Raw genomic sequence first — 17,125 nt, 5'->3', positions numbered from 1 at the left:
CCCTCCCTGTCCCTCACCCTCCCTGTCCCTCACCCTCACCCTCCCTTTCCATCACCCTCCCTGTCCCTCACCCTCCCTCTCCCTCAACCTCCCTCTCCCTCCCCTCCTCACTCTGACACTCCTTTTGAAGGCTCCAGAAACCTGGGAGAAGTGGCAGTGTTTGCAGCTGGCTGTCAGCTCCACGTCCACAGAGCCCAAAGCTGCCCACGTGCCGGGAGACCTGTGCTTCGGACCCCCACAGGCACCATGGGAGGCCTCTGTGCAGGGCCTCATCTTCTCAGACTGCCCTGCAACCCAAGGGGGACTCGGGTCCCTGGAATCCAAACTCTCCCAGTAGCTCAGGGAGCACCGGGCTCCAGCAGCATGCTCAAAGCCACTCTCAGTGGGGAGAGCAGGAGGTCAGGTCGACCCCAGGCAGAGTCTCTCCTTCCACCTCTGCTGTGTGACTGGGCGTGAGTCCCCTGCTCCTTGGCACCATGTGGTCTCCATTTGTAAATGAGGATGGCGGCCCCAGCACAGTCCCTCTACCCCCATCACAGGGCTGTGGGGAAACTGAACCAGAACAGGATGGGAGGTCATGGTGCAGTGACTGGGAGGCCAGGCTCCCTGGGTTCACCCTCCCAAGGCCCTCAGCCTAGACCCGCCGCAGAGGGGTGGCCTGGGCTTGGCTGCACCTTTCTCTTTTGAGACCTGCATTCGAAGAGCGCAGAGCCTTCCCTATCTCCCCACGGGCCCTGCTGGCCTGGGAGGGGCCCCAGGTGTGCAACCTTACACTGGCCTGGTTTGAATCCCAGCACTTTGGGATCCTCACACCTGTAATCCCAGCACTTTGGGAGGCTGAGGCAGGCGGATCACGAGGTCAGGAGAGTTCAAGACCAGCCTGGCCAACATGGTAAAACCCCATCTCTACTAAAAATACAAAAATTAGCTGGGTATGGTGGCAGGCACCTGTAATTCCAGCTACTCGGGAGGCTGAGACAGGAGAATCACTCGAACCTGGGAAGCGGAGGTTGCGGTGAGCCAAGATCGCGCCACTGCACTCCAGCCTGAGCAATAGAGTGAGACTCCGTCTCAAAAAAAAAGAAAGAGCAAATTCTCTCTGCCTTTCTGCCTTTAACAGCATGTGACCTGGCCAGATGGCCTCTCTCTGGCCTTGATTTCCTTATCTGCAGTGGACTGCTGGGTGTGTTCCGGAAGAGCATGGCTGGCACATGGGAAGTGTTGGTACCAGGGGCTTTGACTGGGGGACTGAGAAGCGCCTGCCTGCCCTGGCTGTAGGCAGTTGCTTCCGGGTGGGTGTGGGACAGCGGGATACTCACTCCTCCACGGTGAAGCACACCAGGCGCCGGCGGAGGCCTGCGGCCCGCTGCTGCTCCAGGGCCTCCCTCCCCAGGAAGGGCACCGGTGACTTGAGCTTGCAGGTGAAGGCCAGGCCTGCCTCCAGGGGGCTGTCGTCCGGCCGCAGGTCTGCATGCCAGTGCCGGTAGCCTGTGGGAAAGGAAACCACCGGGTTGGTGCCACCCTAAGGGGGATAAGCCCTTCAGGAGATGCATGAGGATGCTGCCTAAACCTACCCCCCTCCAGCCCCTACCCACACTCTCAGAGCTGCTTAGTCACCTGGGCAGGAGGCAGGGGCATCCCCAACTCCAGAAGGTTCCCTGGGGTGACCCCCCCACTCCCCAAGAAGACTGCCCATCAGCACTGCAGCCCTCTGCACCCTCAGGTGGGGGTGTCAGGGAGGGGCTCGTGAAGGGGGAGCTTCCCAATGCCCAAGCTGGGTGCCCAACACCCTGGGGAATTGCCCAAAGCCCGCTCTGAGCCTCCATCCTTGCTGTGGACAAGGGTCTGGGCTTCTTCCAGAGGCCACAGCACCTGCGTCCCTGCTCTATTCTTCACAGTTCTCAGAGAAACCAAGGCCCTCCATTCCAACCCAGCCTGGGCCTGCCCCCCAGGTGCCGGGCAGCACCTCAGCTCTCTGCGTCCAGGTGTGCGCAGGGGTCGCAGATCCCAACACTGCCCCTGGGGCCCTGCACGAAGACCCTGGGCAGCAAGAGGGTTTGGGGAAATGGAGGATGTCAGGCGCTGGGGTGTAGGGGAGGAAATCATGGTGTGGAAAGAAGGAAGCCGGGTGACAACACAGGGAAGGTAAACAGCTTCTCGGCCTCCAGGTGTCTCAAGCGTCACCCCCAACCAGCCCCTCTCCCTCTCTGCCCCGTGCCCTGTGCCAACCAGACCCTGCACTCACCTTTCTCAGTGCTCAGGGAGTCAATGGCGCGGTACCCTGCATTGATGAGGCCGTGCTTGGCACCTGCGGCCATCACAGCCCGGTACACAGGTATGCAGGACGCCTTTGGAATGTGCAGCTCCCAGCCCAGCTCCCCCACGAAGGACAGCCGCATGGCCCGGACCTGGGGGACAAGGTCATGGCTTAGATGTGGCCATGTAAGATGGCCGAGGTCCAGGCCCAGGCTACCACTTCCTGGTGGACAGCTCCTACCGTCACCATGATTACCAGCTGGCCCTGGGTCCCAGCCAGACTGCCACCAAGAAATGGGGTCTTGAAGAGCTGCTCCCTCCAGCTGCTCCGGAAATCTTTGAGGAGAAGTAGGGGGTCCCCTTTGGGAAGGGGAGATGGCAGGTTTGCTGTCTGTAGACCTCAGATTTTCTCCAGGACTGGGTTGGTTTCCTGTCTGTCATAACAAATGACCACAACTGGTGGCTTAAATCAATAGCAGGAAACTCCCTCTCAGTTCTGGAGGCTCAAAATCCAAATTCACCATGTGGGCGAGCCACGCTCCCTCTGCAGGCTCGGGAGACGTGGAGACGACCCTTCCAGTCTCCAGGGAGATCCTTCTGAGCGCCTCCAGGTGTCCCTCAGCTGTGGCTGCATCGCTGCGATCTCTGCCTCAGCCCTACAGCCTCCCCTCTGTGTGTCTTCCAAGGACGCTTGTCACTGGAGTGAGGACCTTCCCTATCCCTACATAATGTCATCTGGAGATCCTGACCTTAATTACACTGCAAAGATCCTATTTCCAAATAAGGCGAGTTATAAGGCAGGTTCCGGCGAGTTAGGATGTAGACATATGTTTTGGGGGTCACCATTCAGTCCACAGCAGTGACCTGGGACAAGCTTCTCACCCTTCCCTGTCTGTAAGACGGGGTTGGGAGCCCAGCTTCATCTGTTTCAGAAGCTCTGAGACACATCTGCGAGGAACAGGGGGAAGGCAGCAGCCCAGCTCAAGGGACACCACCCTGGCTGCGCTCGGTGGGGACAGAGGCATCGGGGAAGGGGACAGCCAGGTGCCAAGCCCGTTGTCCGAGGAGCCCATCACCCACCATTCTGGTCAGCTCCGGCCTGGCACAGGGCTCTGAAGACAGCCATAGCCTCTGCCCCTCAGGACTCAGCTCGGCCGTGAGCACAGCCATGTTCTGGGTGGGGAAGAGGCCGGAAAGCAAGGCCTCTGCCTGGGACGCCAGACCAGGCTGGCAGGCAGAGCAGGAGACTTCCATTGCAGACAGGCCTTCCAGGTGAGGGTGCAAAGGCCCGGTGCTGGGCAGCGGATATGGCGGGAGGCAGGAGAGAAAGGCCTGTGGGGCTGTGGATACCTGACTGTGAAGGACATGGTGACCCCAAGCCCTGCAGAAGTGACAGTGCCGATTACGTGCTCGTGAGCTAAGCTTCATCTCGTCCCTCCGTGGCCCATGCAATGGTGGGAACACTGTCAATCATGTCCATGGGCTGAGGCAGACACAGAGGCTCCCAGAGGCACTGAGCCGGGCCTAGGCACACCCAGCTCTGCCGAGGACAGCTGGTGTCTTTGGGAGGGTGTGTCCTGCACATCTGCACATCAGGCTAGCACTTGGCTCCGTGGAGGCCACAGGCAGCGTGGGGGGCTCCTTGCACAGGAGACGTGATTTTCCTCACACACTTGATTCAGGTGCGTGGCACATCCACACCCAGTAACTAGAGTCTGCGTCCTCACTGTCAAGCAAACCCTTGAACCCACTGACTCCCATGGGAAAGCCTGAGTGCTCAGCCCTGGGACCACAGAGCTCACAAAAGGAACGGGGAGAGCTAGGCTGACTGCAGGATCCCAGACAGTGGAGGAGCTGATTCCACCGCTGTTCTGAGCGGAAAGGCCCTCCCCGTACAGCTCCCGCTGGGATACATCTGTGGGAGGGAGGGCAGAGGCCGCTCTCCCAACCACAGGGGCAGCTCCTTATAAACCTGACACTTTAATCACTTGGCCTCCGAGGGGCTGGATTCTAAAAGCTTTGGAAATAGCGCAAATTGTTCTAGGTTGCCATTTGCCCAGGCCTCCTACAAAACTCAAAATTGACACAGAAAATGTACTGTTGACATTTCCCTGCTTCCCTGGTGCAAGCCGTAGGCCCCTGACAAAGATTGCCTTGTCAACGGGGTTCTAATTTTAGACAGCCTATGGAGGATCTCAGGGCTCAAAGCCAATCACATTTTGAAACAGGAAAAATAATTTTTAAAGTGCACCTATCCACGGCCCTCCAACTGTGGGTCCCTGTTCAGACAAAGACCCGTCACCCAGCTCAGAGAGAGTTCACGGGTGGAAGGGAGGGAGTGGTCCCATCCTTCCTGGCTCCAGCAGCTCATCGAGGATAGAGTCGGCTGGGTCCGGGTCTCCATCATATCCTGTGCACAGCCTGGCCCAAGAAGCAGTCCCTGAACGAAGGAGGAAAACGGGGGCCACACCTGCTTCCCGACAAAGTGAGGGAGTCTGGGGAAATCCAGGGGCCTCTCTAAACATCACAGAATCACTGGTTGTTGAGGCATCTTGCATTTTTCTCCACCAAAGCAGTAGAGTGGGATCGGTCCCCAGTTCTTCCAAGTGGTGACCCACAAGGAAAGGGACAGGCCGAGTGAGGACATCTGGAACATGGGCTCCCAGTCAGCTGGGCTTGGGTGGGAACAGCATCTCCCAGCGCCCATGGGGGTCGGCCCACTCGGCCTCAGTGCCCTCCTCTGACCCATCAACCAAGGATGGCACGTGTGCACCAAGCATGTGGTCCCGGCACACGGCCCTTGGCCACTTTGGCTCAGGTGGGCTCTGAAAGCCCCAAACTGCAAGATGGAACTCCTGGCCATGGATGGAGTCACAGAATTGTGGAAGATCAGCAGGAAGGGCCTCATGTCAGGTTTTGTTTAAACCCTTTCCACATCCCGAAAATTCCACGCAAAAAAACCTGCTGAAAATATTAAACGAAGTCAGCAAAGTTGCAGAAAGCGAAGTCAAATGAACCGTCACGTATGTGTTCACACGATTTCGACAAGGGCGCTTGAAGCCACTCACAGGGAAAGAGTCTCCAACAAGTGGTGCTGGGAGGATCCGACAGCCACGTGCAGAAGCGTGAAGCTGGTCGCTTACCTTACATCACGTCCAAATATTAACTAGACATGGAACAAAGACATAAGGGTAAGATCTGTAGCTGTACAGCCTCTGGAAGAAAGCATGGAGAGTTGGAAATGGCAAGGGTTTCCTGGAGAGGACACTGAAAGCACAGGTCACAAAAGCAAAAGTCAGATGGAAGGACATTCATCACAAGCACTTTCGGGCATCGGAGGACACTAAAAAAAGTGAAAAGGTAACCCACGGGATGGGAGAGAACATTTGCAACCTCAGAGGACACTAATAAAGAGTGAAAAGGCAACCCACGGGATGGGAGAGAACGTTTGCAAGTCTTACATAGGATAAGGGCCTTCTACCCAGACAGAATAAAGAACTCCTACAACTTAATAAAAAGTCAAATACCACCATTAAAAACGGGCAAAGGGGCCAGGTGTGGTGGCTCATACCTGTAATCCCAGCACTTTGGGAGACCAAGGTGGGAGGACCATCTGAGGTCAGGAGTTCGAGACCATCCTGGCCAACATAGTGAAACCTTGTTTCCATTAAAAATATTTTTTAAAAAAATTAGTTGAGTGTGGTGGTATGTGCCTGTAGTCCCAGCTACTTGGGAGGCTGAGACGGGAGAATCACTTGAATCCAAGAGGTGGAGGCTGCAGTGAGCCGAGATTGTGCCACTGCACTCCAGCTGGGGCAACAGAGCGAGACTCCATCTAAAAAAAAAAAAAATTGGGCAAAGGACTTGAATCAACAATTCCCAAATACAAATGAAAATGGTCAACAGGCCCAGGAAAAGATGCTCCACATCACTACCCATCAGAGGCACGCAAATCCAAGTCACAATGAGTTATCACTTTGTGCCCATGAGGATGACAATTATAAAAACAAGAAAAAGGAAGTAAAAAGTGTTGGTGAGGATGTGGAGAAACTGGAGCCCTTGTGCACTGTTGATGGAAATGGAAAATGGTGCAAGCACTGTGGAAAACAGGGTGGCAGTTCTTTAAAACATTAAAAATACAACTTCCATGTGATACAGCAACCCCATTTCTGGGTATACACCCAAAGGAATTGAAAGGAGGGATTCGAAGAAGCATTTGCACACTCATGTTCACAGGGTTATTCACAATAGCCAAGAGGTAGATGCAACCCAAGTGTCCATCAACAGAGGATGAACAAGCGGGGCATGGTGGCTCACACCTGTAATCCTGCTACTTGGGGAGGCCAAGGCAGGAGGACTGCTTGAGCCCAGGAGTCTGAGACAAGCCTGGGCAACACAGGGAAGCCCTGTCTCTACAAAAAATTTTAGAGTTAGCTGGGTGTGATGGCGTGTGCCTGTAGTCCCAGCTACTTGGGAGGCTGAAGGGGGAGGATCACTTGAGCCCAGGAGGTTGAGGCAGTGAGCTGAGATCGTGCCACTACACTCCAGCCTGGGTGACAGAGTAAGACCCTGTCTCAAAGAACAAAAACAAAAACACCAGAAACAGATGATGAACAGACAAAATGTGTTCTATCCACACAAAGGAATATTATTCAGCCTTAAAAAGGAAGGAAATTTGGACGCATAACACAACGCGGATGAACACATTATAAACACATCATGCTAAGTGAAGGGAGCCAGTCACAGAAGGACAAATCCTATCTGATTCCACTCATATGAGGTCCCTGGAGTCACCAAATTCATAGACAGCGAGAGCAGAATGGAGGGCACAGGGGCTGGGGAGGGGGAAAGGGAGTTGCCTCAATGGGGACAGAGCTTCAGTTTCATAAAATGAAGACATTCTGGAGGTTTGTTTCCCAACAATATGAACATACTTAACACTACAAAACTGTACACTTAAACTAACAAACCAGCCAACAAACCAGCTCCTTTTCTTCATGGGAAACAGGCTAGGAACTAAGTGACCGGCACTTTCTCGACATCCTGGGCCACAGGAACAGAGGAGCCAGGGGGTGCAGACAGAGATGGGAATTTGGGGAATGTGAGGGAATGGCCCCAGGCCAGACAGGAAGCTGCATCCTGTGTCCAACAGAAGGTCAAGGAGATACCAGAGAGACCAGGCGGGTGGGGAGCGGGGGGAAAGGCGGTACTTAAAAAGATAACGGTAGAGAATGTTCCAGAAGTGAAGATGGTTGGTCATGAGCTGTCAGACTACAGAAAGTACAGTACGTACCAAACGGGAAAAACACCAGCGAATCCCTGCATGGAAAACACTGGGGCATGCGCAGGCATCAGAGTGGGCAGGGCGCAGAGTGGGTAGGTGGGGAGGAGGAAGGAGAAATGAAAGAGAAAGAGAGAGAGAAAGAGGCAGAGAGAGGCTGGGCGCGGTGGCTCACGCCTGCAATCCCAGTACTTTGGGAGGCCTAGTTGGGCGGATCACTTGAGGCCAGGAGTTTGAGACCAGCCTGGCCAACACGGCAAAATCCCATCTCTACTAAAAATACAAAAATTGGTTGGGTGTGGTGACGAGCACCTGTAGTCCCAGCTACTTGGGAGGCTGAGGCAGGAGAATTGGTTGAACCTGAGAGGCGGAGGCTGTAGTGAGCCAAGGTCACCCCACTGCACTCCAGCCTGGGCAACAGAGTGAGACTCCATCTCAAATAAATAAGACAGAGAGGGAGGCCTGAAACCTTGAAACCATCCCTTGGCGTGGCTCCAGTAGATGCTAATCTACTGTAGAACAGTATCTTTGAAGCACAGAGCTTCAAACATAACTGTCAGCCTGGAAACGCACATCCTCCAGGGGTGAGAGGAGTGAGGTGAACTGACAATGTTCCCAGATCCAGACAGAGTTTATGATGCATGATTCTTGTTGAAAGAATCTGTAGGGGATGCACCTTCAAGCCTGGGCCCCTGACCTCAAACTGGGTGCAGTTTGAGGGTCAGACCAGAACAGATACCTGGCCAGGTGGGGGTTGAGCTGGGAGGGAGGAAGACCAAGGTGAGACGAACTCTGCCTCCTGTTTAGGAATAGGTGCTTTGGAATCAAACCCATGAAGGGTGGGGCTACAGGGGACCTCTCCACCCATGGAACTAATCAGTCACCTGGAGTGACATGTCTGTTATGAGCAGATTTAGCTCTGCAAATAAAGGGTTGGGGCAGGGGTCCGTTGTGACAGCATGGACCCTGCTGGGAGCTGAGTCCCTTTCCTGCTTGGCCCTGGCTGGGGGTGAGGGCTCAGGACCCACAGGGCTGCCTGGTGCCAGTCTTCCCAGTGGCCAGGCACTGTTCCCAGCCAGTCAGCCTGGACAGGAGGGGAATGATTCCTGAAACCTGCAGAGCCACCTGCCACTGGTGTCGTTCGCTAGGGCTCAGACCCCTGAACTGCAGGTTGTGATGAGAGAGGATCCCTCTGTGGAAAGAGATCACGTGGGGCGGGGCTGAGGCCCATCGAGTCCCCCACACTTAGGCAAACATCATTACTATGACCATGGCTCTCTCCCTCCAAATTGGCCTGAAGACCCTCTCTTTTTGGAAGGTTCTGGAGGTCAGACACTTCCAGGCCCTGTAGGGAGTTCTGTGGGATGTCATTGGTCCCCAAGGGTGAGAGGAACCCGCCCTGCCTGTCCCATTCCATTCAGGCCACTTGGGTGGCAAGTGTCGGTCAGTGGGCAGGTGCAGGAGGCCTCCTGCCCTGGGCCACACAGCACTGGTACCCATTCTCGCCAGCCCCCACCACAGTGGCCAGCAGGCTCGAGGCTCATCTGCTGCAAGGGTTCTAGGATTCAGACCGTGATCCCCCAAGCAGGGCACCTGGCATGAGGACTCAGGACTACAGGAGACCAGAAGGCCTCTGGTGCAGCCCAAGTCTGTCTCCGACCTCCTCCTCCCCTCCTGTCTCCCGCCCTCTTTCTCCCCCGCAGCAAGTCACAAAAGCCAGAATTCCTCTTTCCCCAGGTGGGTCATGGACAGTAGAGGCCCTCTCCCCCAAAGCCAGCCATGAGACCTAGAAATACAACACAAGCCTTCCCCACCTTTCTGGGGAGCAACTGGCCCTAAAGATGTTCTCCACCCACTTTGTCTGACTGTAGGTCATAAGGCCCTAGCTCCAGTGATCCTGCCCCATGCCTGGGAGTGAGGAGCACCTGCACGGAGAGACCAAGGGGGATCGGCATGGCCGACCTCGCCGGCCTCCCCGCAGTCCATCCCCACAGGCATCCCCTGCCATCCGACACCTGTCCACATGGCTGCCCGTTCTTCACCGACCCTGAGCACTGGAACCGTCTTCCCTGGGCCTCTGGGTCCCCCTTTCTGATGGCTCCCATGTCACATAAAGCTTTGATTAAATAGATCTGGTGTGCTTTTCTCTTGTGAACCTGTCTTTTGTTACAGGCCTGTCTCCCATGCCCCTGATGATGGCTGAGGGGAGGGATCACACTTTTTCTTTCCTTACAAGGGCAAGATGAGAACCTGGAACCGATTGCCCCTGAAGCCTCTGAGGCCCCCAGCTCAGGGCCCTCTGCACCCAATTCTGCATGAGGTCACTTGCCCCAGACAGAAGCAGCAAACCCGGGGCAGGTCGGAGCTTCCCACCACCCACTCCACAAACACCCTTGCTCCAACCTCCCCTTGGGGCCCAGGCACTTCACATTGTCATGGCAGCAGCTTAACCCGTGACAGGGAACATGGCGCCCCAGCCTGCGGCCACCAGTCTCTCTGCGCTACATCAGGGAACCTGCCCATGACATTGGGTATCTGTCTCAGGCCTCAGCAAATCTGCACAGGTTCTGTAAAGCGCGTGTTTAGGCAGTGGCCGGAACCCAGTTGGTCTCTGACTGGCATGCCATGGTTATCTAATATGTGTGGGTGCAGGACTGCTCCATCCTGAACTAATCAAATCCTAATAGCGCCACAACTAGGACTTCTCGCTGTCAGGAAAAGAGATTCAATTTCCTTTCGAGCTGAAATTAATTTTCAGAGAAAATCACTTTATCGCCGTGCCCCACGGAGTGCTCCCAGCCCAGCATGCTGCTTCGCAGCGGGGCCTGTCCTCGGCAGGGGCTCTGGGAACACCGTGTCTGGCCGAGTGGAGCTCCGGGAGGCACGCCGGGAGAGCACTGACCCATGGGGAATCTTGCTGGCCTCGAGGCAGATATTTGGGGAGCAAGGACAGCTGGTCTGCTGGCTGCTGAGCGGACAATAACTCTCCCCACCCTGCTTCTTCCTCTAGCAGTCCAGGGATCGTGGCGGCCTGGGTCAGATCCCAGCCTCTCAGAGAAGAATCAGTGCAGAAAGCAGCAGTGCTCGGCTGGGAATTGCGCCCAATTCGTCTGGTGGTGAGGAGGGTCTTTGGGCAGCGGCAGGCGCCCACTCTCGTACCCGGGTCCTGGGTCTGCAGCCCTGGCCCTTGTCCTCATCGGCCCTTGCATCTGCCTTCAACCCAGAGGTTCCGCTGACGGTGCAGGCACACACATTCCTCTCCTGCATCTGGTTGGCTGGAACTCAACTGATCGCCTATAAATACTTGGCTCAGGTCCACGCTCCGGCCCAGCGTTTCTTCACGTTGAGGGATATGTCATCAACACATTTTTAAGCCAGCACAAGATATTATTTAGGAGAATATGAAATTCTCCCTGGATTCAGAGAATCCAGAGTGTCTGGACAGACTTATGGAATGGCCCGGAAAGAATTTCAGACATTGTGCTAGACTTTGTGCTACAGGTGGGGACACTGAGGCCCAGAGAGGTGTCCCACAGATGGATGGGGCAGGATGGAAAGCCAGGTTTCTGGCCTGACCTCCACGGAGCCTTGGGTAACACGGATGCTTTGGTCCCAAACCACCCCCAGCATCTGTGGCTGACTCAACTCCCATCTCACACCTACCTGTAAGGCCACCCTACAGGGGGAGTTGGCCATGGCCAGTGGCTGTATCCCCATCTGTCTTGCTGGCCAGGAAATGGGGAGGGCACTGTGTCCCAGGCTGGGGCCACCTGGGAGTACGTGGCCCTGGCCACTTTGAGGGACAGCCTCCCAGGTCAGCAAAAACTGTAACATTGACAGTAAGGGCCCAAAACCTCTGCTCTCCTGGCCCACACCTCCCCGGGGCCCTCAAGAGAAGGCAGAAGTCACTGAGGGCAGGATCCCTGGCCACTCCGTCCTCCACACCCTTGGCGGTGCCTACTCCTCGAGTCCCCGGCCCCATCTCATGGGAGCTGGACCTACTGGCCACCCAGCAACTTCAAGCCCCTGAGGGCCGCAGTCGTCCTCCAGACACACACAGACCTGGCCACCAGGCCCACACTGGTCACTCCAGACACACGCAGACCTGGCCACCAGGCCCACACTGGTCACTCCAGACACACGCAGACCTGGCCACCAGGCCCACACTGGCCACTCCAGACACACGCAGACCTGGCCGCCAGGCCCACACTGGTCACTCCAGACACAAGCAAACCTGGCTGCCAGGCCCATAGTGGCCACTCCAGAGAGCTGCTGGGAGGACGAGGGAGATGGATGAGAAGCCAGTGGGGCTGTGCTCAGTGCTGGGCATCAGGGTCTCTAGGTGAAGATGGTCAGCCCCAGCTCACCCCTAGCCTGTCCCCGACGGACCCCGTGGACTCTAAGAACATGAGCATGGGAGTGACCCCGCAGAACCAGCCACTCAGCCCAGGAGACAGTAAATCTGTGTGCACTAAGGTCATCCGTCTTCCTAAGGAGTGTGGCCCTGGGGCACTGGCTGTCAGCAGGGACGAGCTCCTGGCTGGGGCTGTGGGGGGATGGAAGCCTGCCCTCAGCACCGGGGCATCTGCTGCCCTGGTCCTGCCACGGGGGCCAGGAGGTGTCAGGATGGGGCCCACAGAGACGGGGAGAATGCTGGTGGGGAGCGGGTGGAGCAGGGGCAGCTGATATGGGCTCCCAGCCAGCTCGTCCACAGGCCCTGGGGTCAGTCCCAGGGCAGAGCTCCCCAACACGGGCCACACTTTGTTCTCGGCCGAGAGGCCAAGACGCTCGACACTCGGGGCCTTGCCCCACCCTGTCTGTTTCCTGCCAACAGTCAGTTCTCTGTGGCCATCTTTGTGGGACTCTCGGTTCCATGAGAACCCCTTGGCCTGTGGTCACCACTCGCCCTGCCCAGGACCTCTCTCCAGTACAGGCTGGAATGTGGCTGCAGGTCCCTTCCTGGGCCCCAACCTCACTCGGGGTCTGAGTCCATCGAGGGCAGGAGCCACATCTTCCATCCTGGAACCCCAGTCCAGCACCCAGTGGGCTCCCAGACAGCATGTACAGAGTTCACTCCAGAGCCCCTCAAGCACTGGTGAGGGAGAGGGTGAGAAGCACAGCACTGGGAACGGATCCTTGTTTAGTAAAACACTAATGCTTGACCGAGAGTCCCAAGTGGTGCAACGTGAGCTGACGGTGCTGGGAGGTACGCCACGGATAACCGCCATGGCCGGCGCACGGCGTGTTTCCTGGCAGCTGAGCCTCCTTACGCGTGCAGCACCTCCCTACCGCCTGTTTCCTGTGTCCCCAGGATCGCGCACGCCAGCTGATGCTCATGTCCCGCCTCCCCTGTGTTTCCCCTCCCACCCATCCCACAGGCAGGGACCCCGGCCTAGAAAGCATTGTGCTTCTCTCCACTCCGCCTGAGACCTAGGGTAGCACTGGGCAAGCGAGCGGCGCAGAATACCAACGGACAGAGAACAACACCCCACAGAGTGACTCAGAAGGCCGGGACCATGAACCGCAGACACCTCCAACCCGGTGGGTCCAGCTCTACCCTCTCTCAGACCAATAGTCAGGGTCTATTGGGAGGATGGTGTTCAAGGGAAGTTCCTCCCGGGGCCACTTCCAAAGCAAAGAGGTGGGCCCAGTGTGAAATCCATGCCCAGGGCACTGGAGACGCAGCTGAGGGTTCCAGGCGGTTCTCGGGGAACGTTCAAAGGAACAGGAAAACAGTCACGACATCCAGGAGAATAAAGCAGTGTGTACAGACTGCAGGGGATGCCCTGATTACGTTTTAAAATCCACAGACAGTCACAGATGACGGGAAGAAGATAGCAGGCAACGCACTCAACTGTCAACCCTGGTTTCTCTGGGGATAGGATTAGAGGGGTTTTCGCTAACTCGCTGGCAGGCTATGGATGTCCCCACCAGTCCTCTGAGATGCCGCTGACCACCATGTCCCAGCCAGATGAGCTTCGTGCAGCAGCTCACCAGACCTGCCCACAGACCCAGCATCCTCGCTCTGAGGTGGCAAGGATCGTGCCCAAAGTGGGCTTGCTAGAAGCGAGCTCTGCACTCAGCCCCTGTGCTGAATCCTATGTGCAGTGACGGTTGGAAACTGAGCAATGAGCAGTATCTTATGCAGCCCTGACGTGTTTGTATAACACCAGTTATTTTACACCAATGAGCAGGAGACTGTGGGGAGAAGCGGCCCCTGTGACCATCCCTGCACCCCCTACACCCCCAACGCTGTGTTTGGCCTGGCCTGTTCCTCTGGGGGACGTCATCCTGGAAGCAGAGCCTTTGTGTCAGCTCAGCGAGCACCTGGCCTGGCCTGGCTCCTGGGCCACACAGGTGGAGGCGGACCCAGGCAGCCGCGGTCCAGGCTTGGGGAGGCCGCCAGGACCAGGAAAGGACCAGCCCAAGGGGAGGGGAGGCAGCTGGAGCCGCCTGTCTGAGAACAAGTCCCAGCAGCTTGCTGGAATGGCCGCGCGGGTGGGGGCGAGGCTGCTGGGCCTCACATGGGAGGGGACGTGTTCCCACCTGGTTGTCTCCCCCTCCTGTAGCCAAACCATACAGAGGCAGCACCTATGCCAAGCCTCAGCAAGGTGGGAGAACCCACGGCTCCCCTCCCCTTCTGCAAACCAGAGCCCAGCTGCAGACAAAGCTGGATGCCGTGTGGACCCCGTGGCCGGCCTGCTGGAGCTGGAGTCGGGCCGTCTGAAGGCCATGTGGCCTGGATCCAGCTGTGCTGCTCTCTCTGAGCGCCCACCCTCTCTGGTCCCAGCAGGCAGCTTTGCACCAGAGGCAGGAAGCAAGCTAGACACAGCCAGCCCTGCTTCCTGCCCCTGTGCAGCCTCTGGAGAGGGGAGGTGAGAGCAGAGCCGCCGGGATCTCCCTGGTCTCTGGCTGCCTCCTCCCTGACAGTCATCGCCACGTTGTTTATCTGCTAACGGAACCCAGCTCTGTCTCCCAGGACCTCCAGTCCCTCCGCAGGCCAGGACCTCGCTCCTCCCCAACCTTCCTTAGCATTTTCCCCACCCAAACCCCAGACGAACATACAGGAAGGAGAGACAGGGAGCTGCCTCCAAATGCGGCCGTGCACCCGCCCACCCCCTCCTGAAGGCCACATCCGGGTCACTGACACATATCGGGGGGTTCTGGGTTTCTTTAGCCGGGTGGCCCTGAGCAGCCTCTCTGAGCTCCATCTGGGTAACACGCGTCACACAGGGCAACGTCTCCTGCAGCAGCAGTGCTGGAGGGCTCTGGAGGCCCGGCCCCCGCTGCCACTGCATGGCTTACACCCCTGCAAACAAGCAGGGTGGTCACGCACCGAGGTTCTCAACGGGTGATCCTGCCCCCAGCGGACCTTTGCCCATGTCTGAACACACTTGTGGCTGCCACAACAGTGGGTGCCACTGGCACCTAGCGGGCGGCAGCCAGGGAGGCTGCCACACACCTGTGTCACACAGGAGGGCCCCCAGAGCAGACAGGGTCTGTTCCACCATGTCAGTCGTGCTGAGGTTGGGAGACCCTGTAACACAGCCTTCCGCGCTGCGGCGGGGATTCCACGGGGAAGTGTGCTGTGATGCTCGCGGAACAGTGTCTGGCACACAGGAAGCCCTCGGCAAACAGGGGCTGCTGTGTTTACCATCCTCATCTCAGCCTCGAGAAGTCAAAGCAGATGCCAAGATGCCTGTTTTCCAACAAGGAAACAAAGCCCAGAAGAGGGGCGTGCTGGCCCAGAACTAGAACCTGATCCTGGTCTCTGAGGGAGCCTCCTGCCTGGGGCCAGGTCGCATGGAGTCCTGGCACCGGACACCACCACCACCATCTCAGAAGGGGTGGGCCCTGGCCCTCAGGATAGAGACTTTTTAGAGCTGGCAGGCAGTGTGTGGGGTGCTCTTTAGGGAATGGCTGTGCTCCCACCCCAGCAGCCCCTCCTCCCATGCCAACAATGGCAGCTGGGAGGCTGCCACATGGAGACCTCCGGAGCTGGCTACTGCTCAGCAGAGCTCGGTCCTCCTGTTTCCAGGGGGTTACTCAGCCTCAGGAGGGCTGCCCTGAGCCTTTCAGGAGGGGATACAATAGGTGGTGATGCGGGCGGTGAGGCTGAGGTCACCTTCCCTGGGACTGAGTCCCTGGCACGCACCAGGCACTGGGGATGGATGGAAGACGCTGTGACTTTGATCCCCATGACCTCTCCAAGCTGCCAACAGCATGTGGAAGGGCCGCCTGGTCCCACTGCCCCCCTTCACAGTTGGGGACCGAGGCCAGGGAGGTAGAGGAACCTGCCCAAGAGTCCCCAGCCCCCAGATCCCCCAGGATGCCCCTCACACCATGCTGCCACCCACGACCCAGAGGACGTGGCCAGCTGGAACCTACCAGGTGCCCGGCGGCTCTTAGCAGCTTGTGGGTGGAGAACGGGAAGGCCTCATTACTCAGGTCTGCGTCCAGCACCTCCTGCAGAATGGCCCGGCTGCAGGCAAAAGCAAAGTCACTCGGTCAGCAAGTGCTCACGGGTGGGGCCTGGGCAGGAAAGGCCCCGGGGACCTGCCATGAGTGGGACAAGTCTCTGTCCTCATGAGACAGACGACAATAAACATGGATTAATAAAAATACACCAAGACAGATGTATGTTCCAAATATACACAAGACGGCCACCTTCCAGCGGGCTAACGCTGGGGCTAGCAGGACCCCTGGGGACACAGACTTGGAGACAGCTCTGATGGGACTCGTGATTCTTAGATGGGGAACTGAGGCCAGAATGGTTATCTAACCACGGAATGCCCCTGAAGGCCACAGGCCAGGAGGAACAGAGCATCTGGGCCAGGTCCACAGTCCACATCCCCAGGCCCCTCTAGGTTTCCAACTCGTCAGAGGCCGGAGGGGCCTCAGCTGCTGCTTCGGTAGCCACCGCCCGAGAGAGGAGCTGGCTATGGCGGCCTCAGTGCTGCACAGAAGAGTAGAGCAAGGCCGGGTGCGGTGGCTCACGCCTGTAATCCCAGCACTTTGGGAGGCTGAGACAGGCAGATCACAAGGTCAGGAGATCGAGACCATCCTGGCTAACACGGTGAAACTCCGTCTCTACTAAAAAATACAAAAAAACTAGCCGGGCGAGGTGGCGGGCGCCTGTAGTCCCAGCTACTCGGGAGGCTGGGCCAGGAGAATGGCGTAAACCCGGGAGGCGGAGCTTGCAGTGAGCTGAGATCCGGTCACTGCACTCCAGCCTGGGCAACAGAGCGAGACTCCACCTCAAAAAAAAAAAAAAGAGGCCGGGCGCGGTGGCTCAAGCCTGTAATCCCAGCACTTTGGGAGGCCGAGACGGGCGGATCACGAGGTCAGGAGATCGAGACCATCCTGGCTAACACGGTGAAACCCCGTCTCTATTAAGAAATACAAAAAAACTAGCCGGGCGAGGTGGCGGGCGCCTGTAGTCCCAGCTACTCGGGAGGCTGAGGCCGGAGAATGGCGTGAACCTGGGAGGCGGAGCTTGCAGTGAGCTGAGATCCGGCCACTGCACTCCAGCCTGGGTAACAGAGCAAGACTCCGTCTCAAAAAAAAAAAAAAAAAAAAAAAAAAATA

The 17,125-nt window shown here is 57.4% G+C and overlaps 1 protein-coding gene across 2 annotated transcripts in view; it reads right to left on the bottom strand.

The window, feature by feature from the left end:
- SARDH (sarcosine dehydrogenase) overlaps positions 1-17,125 on the bottom strand; it is a 75,663-nt gene that overhangs the window by 4,911 nt on the left and 53,627 nt on the right. For both annotated transcript variants that reach the window (XM_025360457.1, XM_025360456.1), the window contains exons 17-19: positions 15,926-16,019; positions 2,246-2,408; positions 1,320-1,488 (exon numbers count right to left, since the gene is read on the bottom strand). In XM_025360457.1, coding sequence (XP_025216242.1) covers positions 1,320-1,488; positions 2,246-2,408; positions 15,926-16,019 — 426 coding nt within the window. The remainder of the gene's footprint in view (positions 1-1,319; positions 1,489-2,245; positions 2,409-15,925; positions 16,020-17,125) is intronic.

The sequence above is a fragment of the Theropithecus gelada genome, chromosome 15, assembly GCF_003255815.1.
Source record: "Theropithecus gelada isolate Dixy chromosome 15, Tgel_1.0, whole genome shotgun sequence".
Lineage (NCBI taxonomy): Eukaryota > Metazoa > Chordata > Mammalia > Primates > Cercopithecidae > Theropithecus > Theropithecus gelada.
Note: the sequence above shows the minus strand (reverse complement) of the source record. Positions and strands in the feature narration are given on the sequence as shown.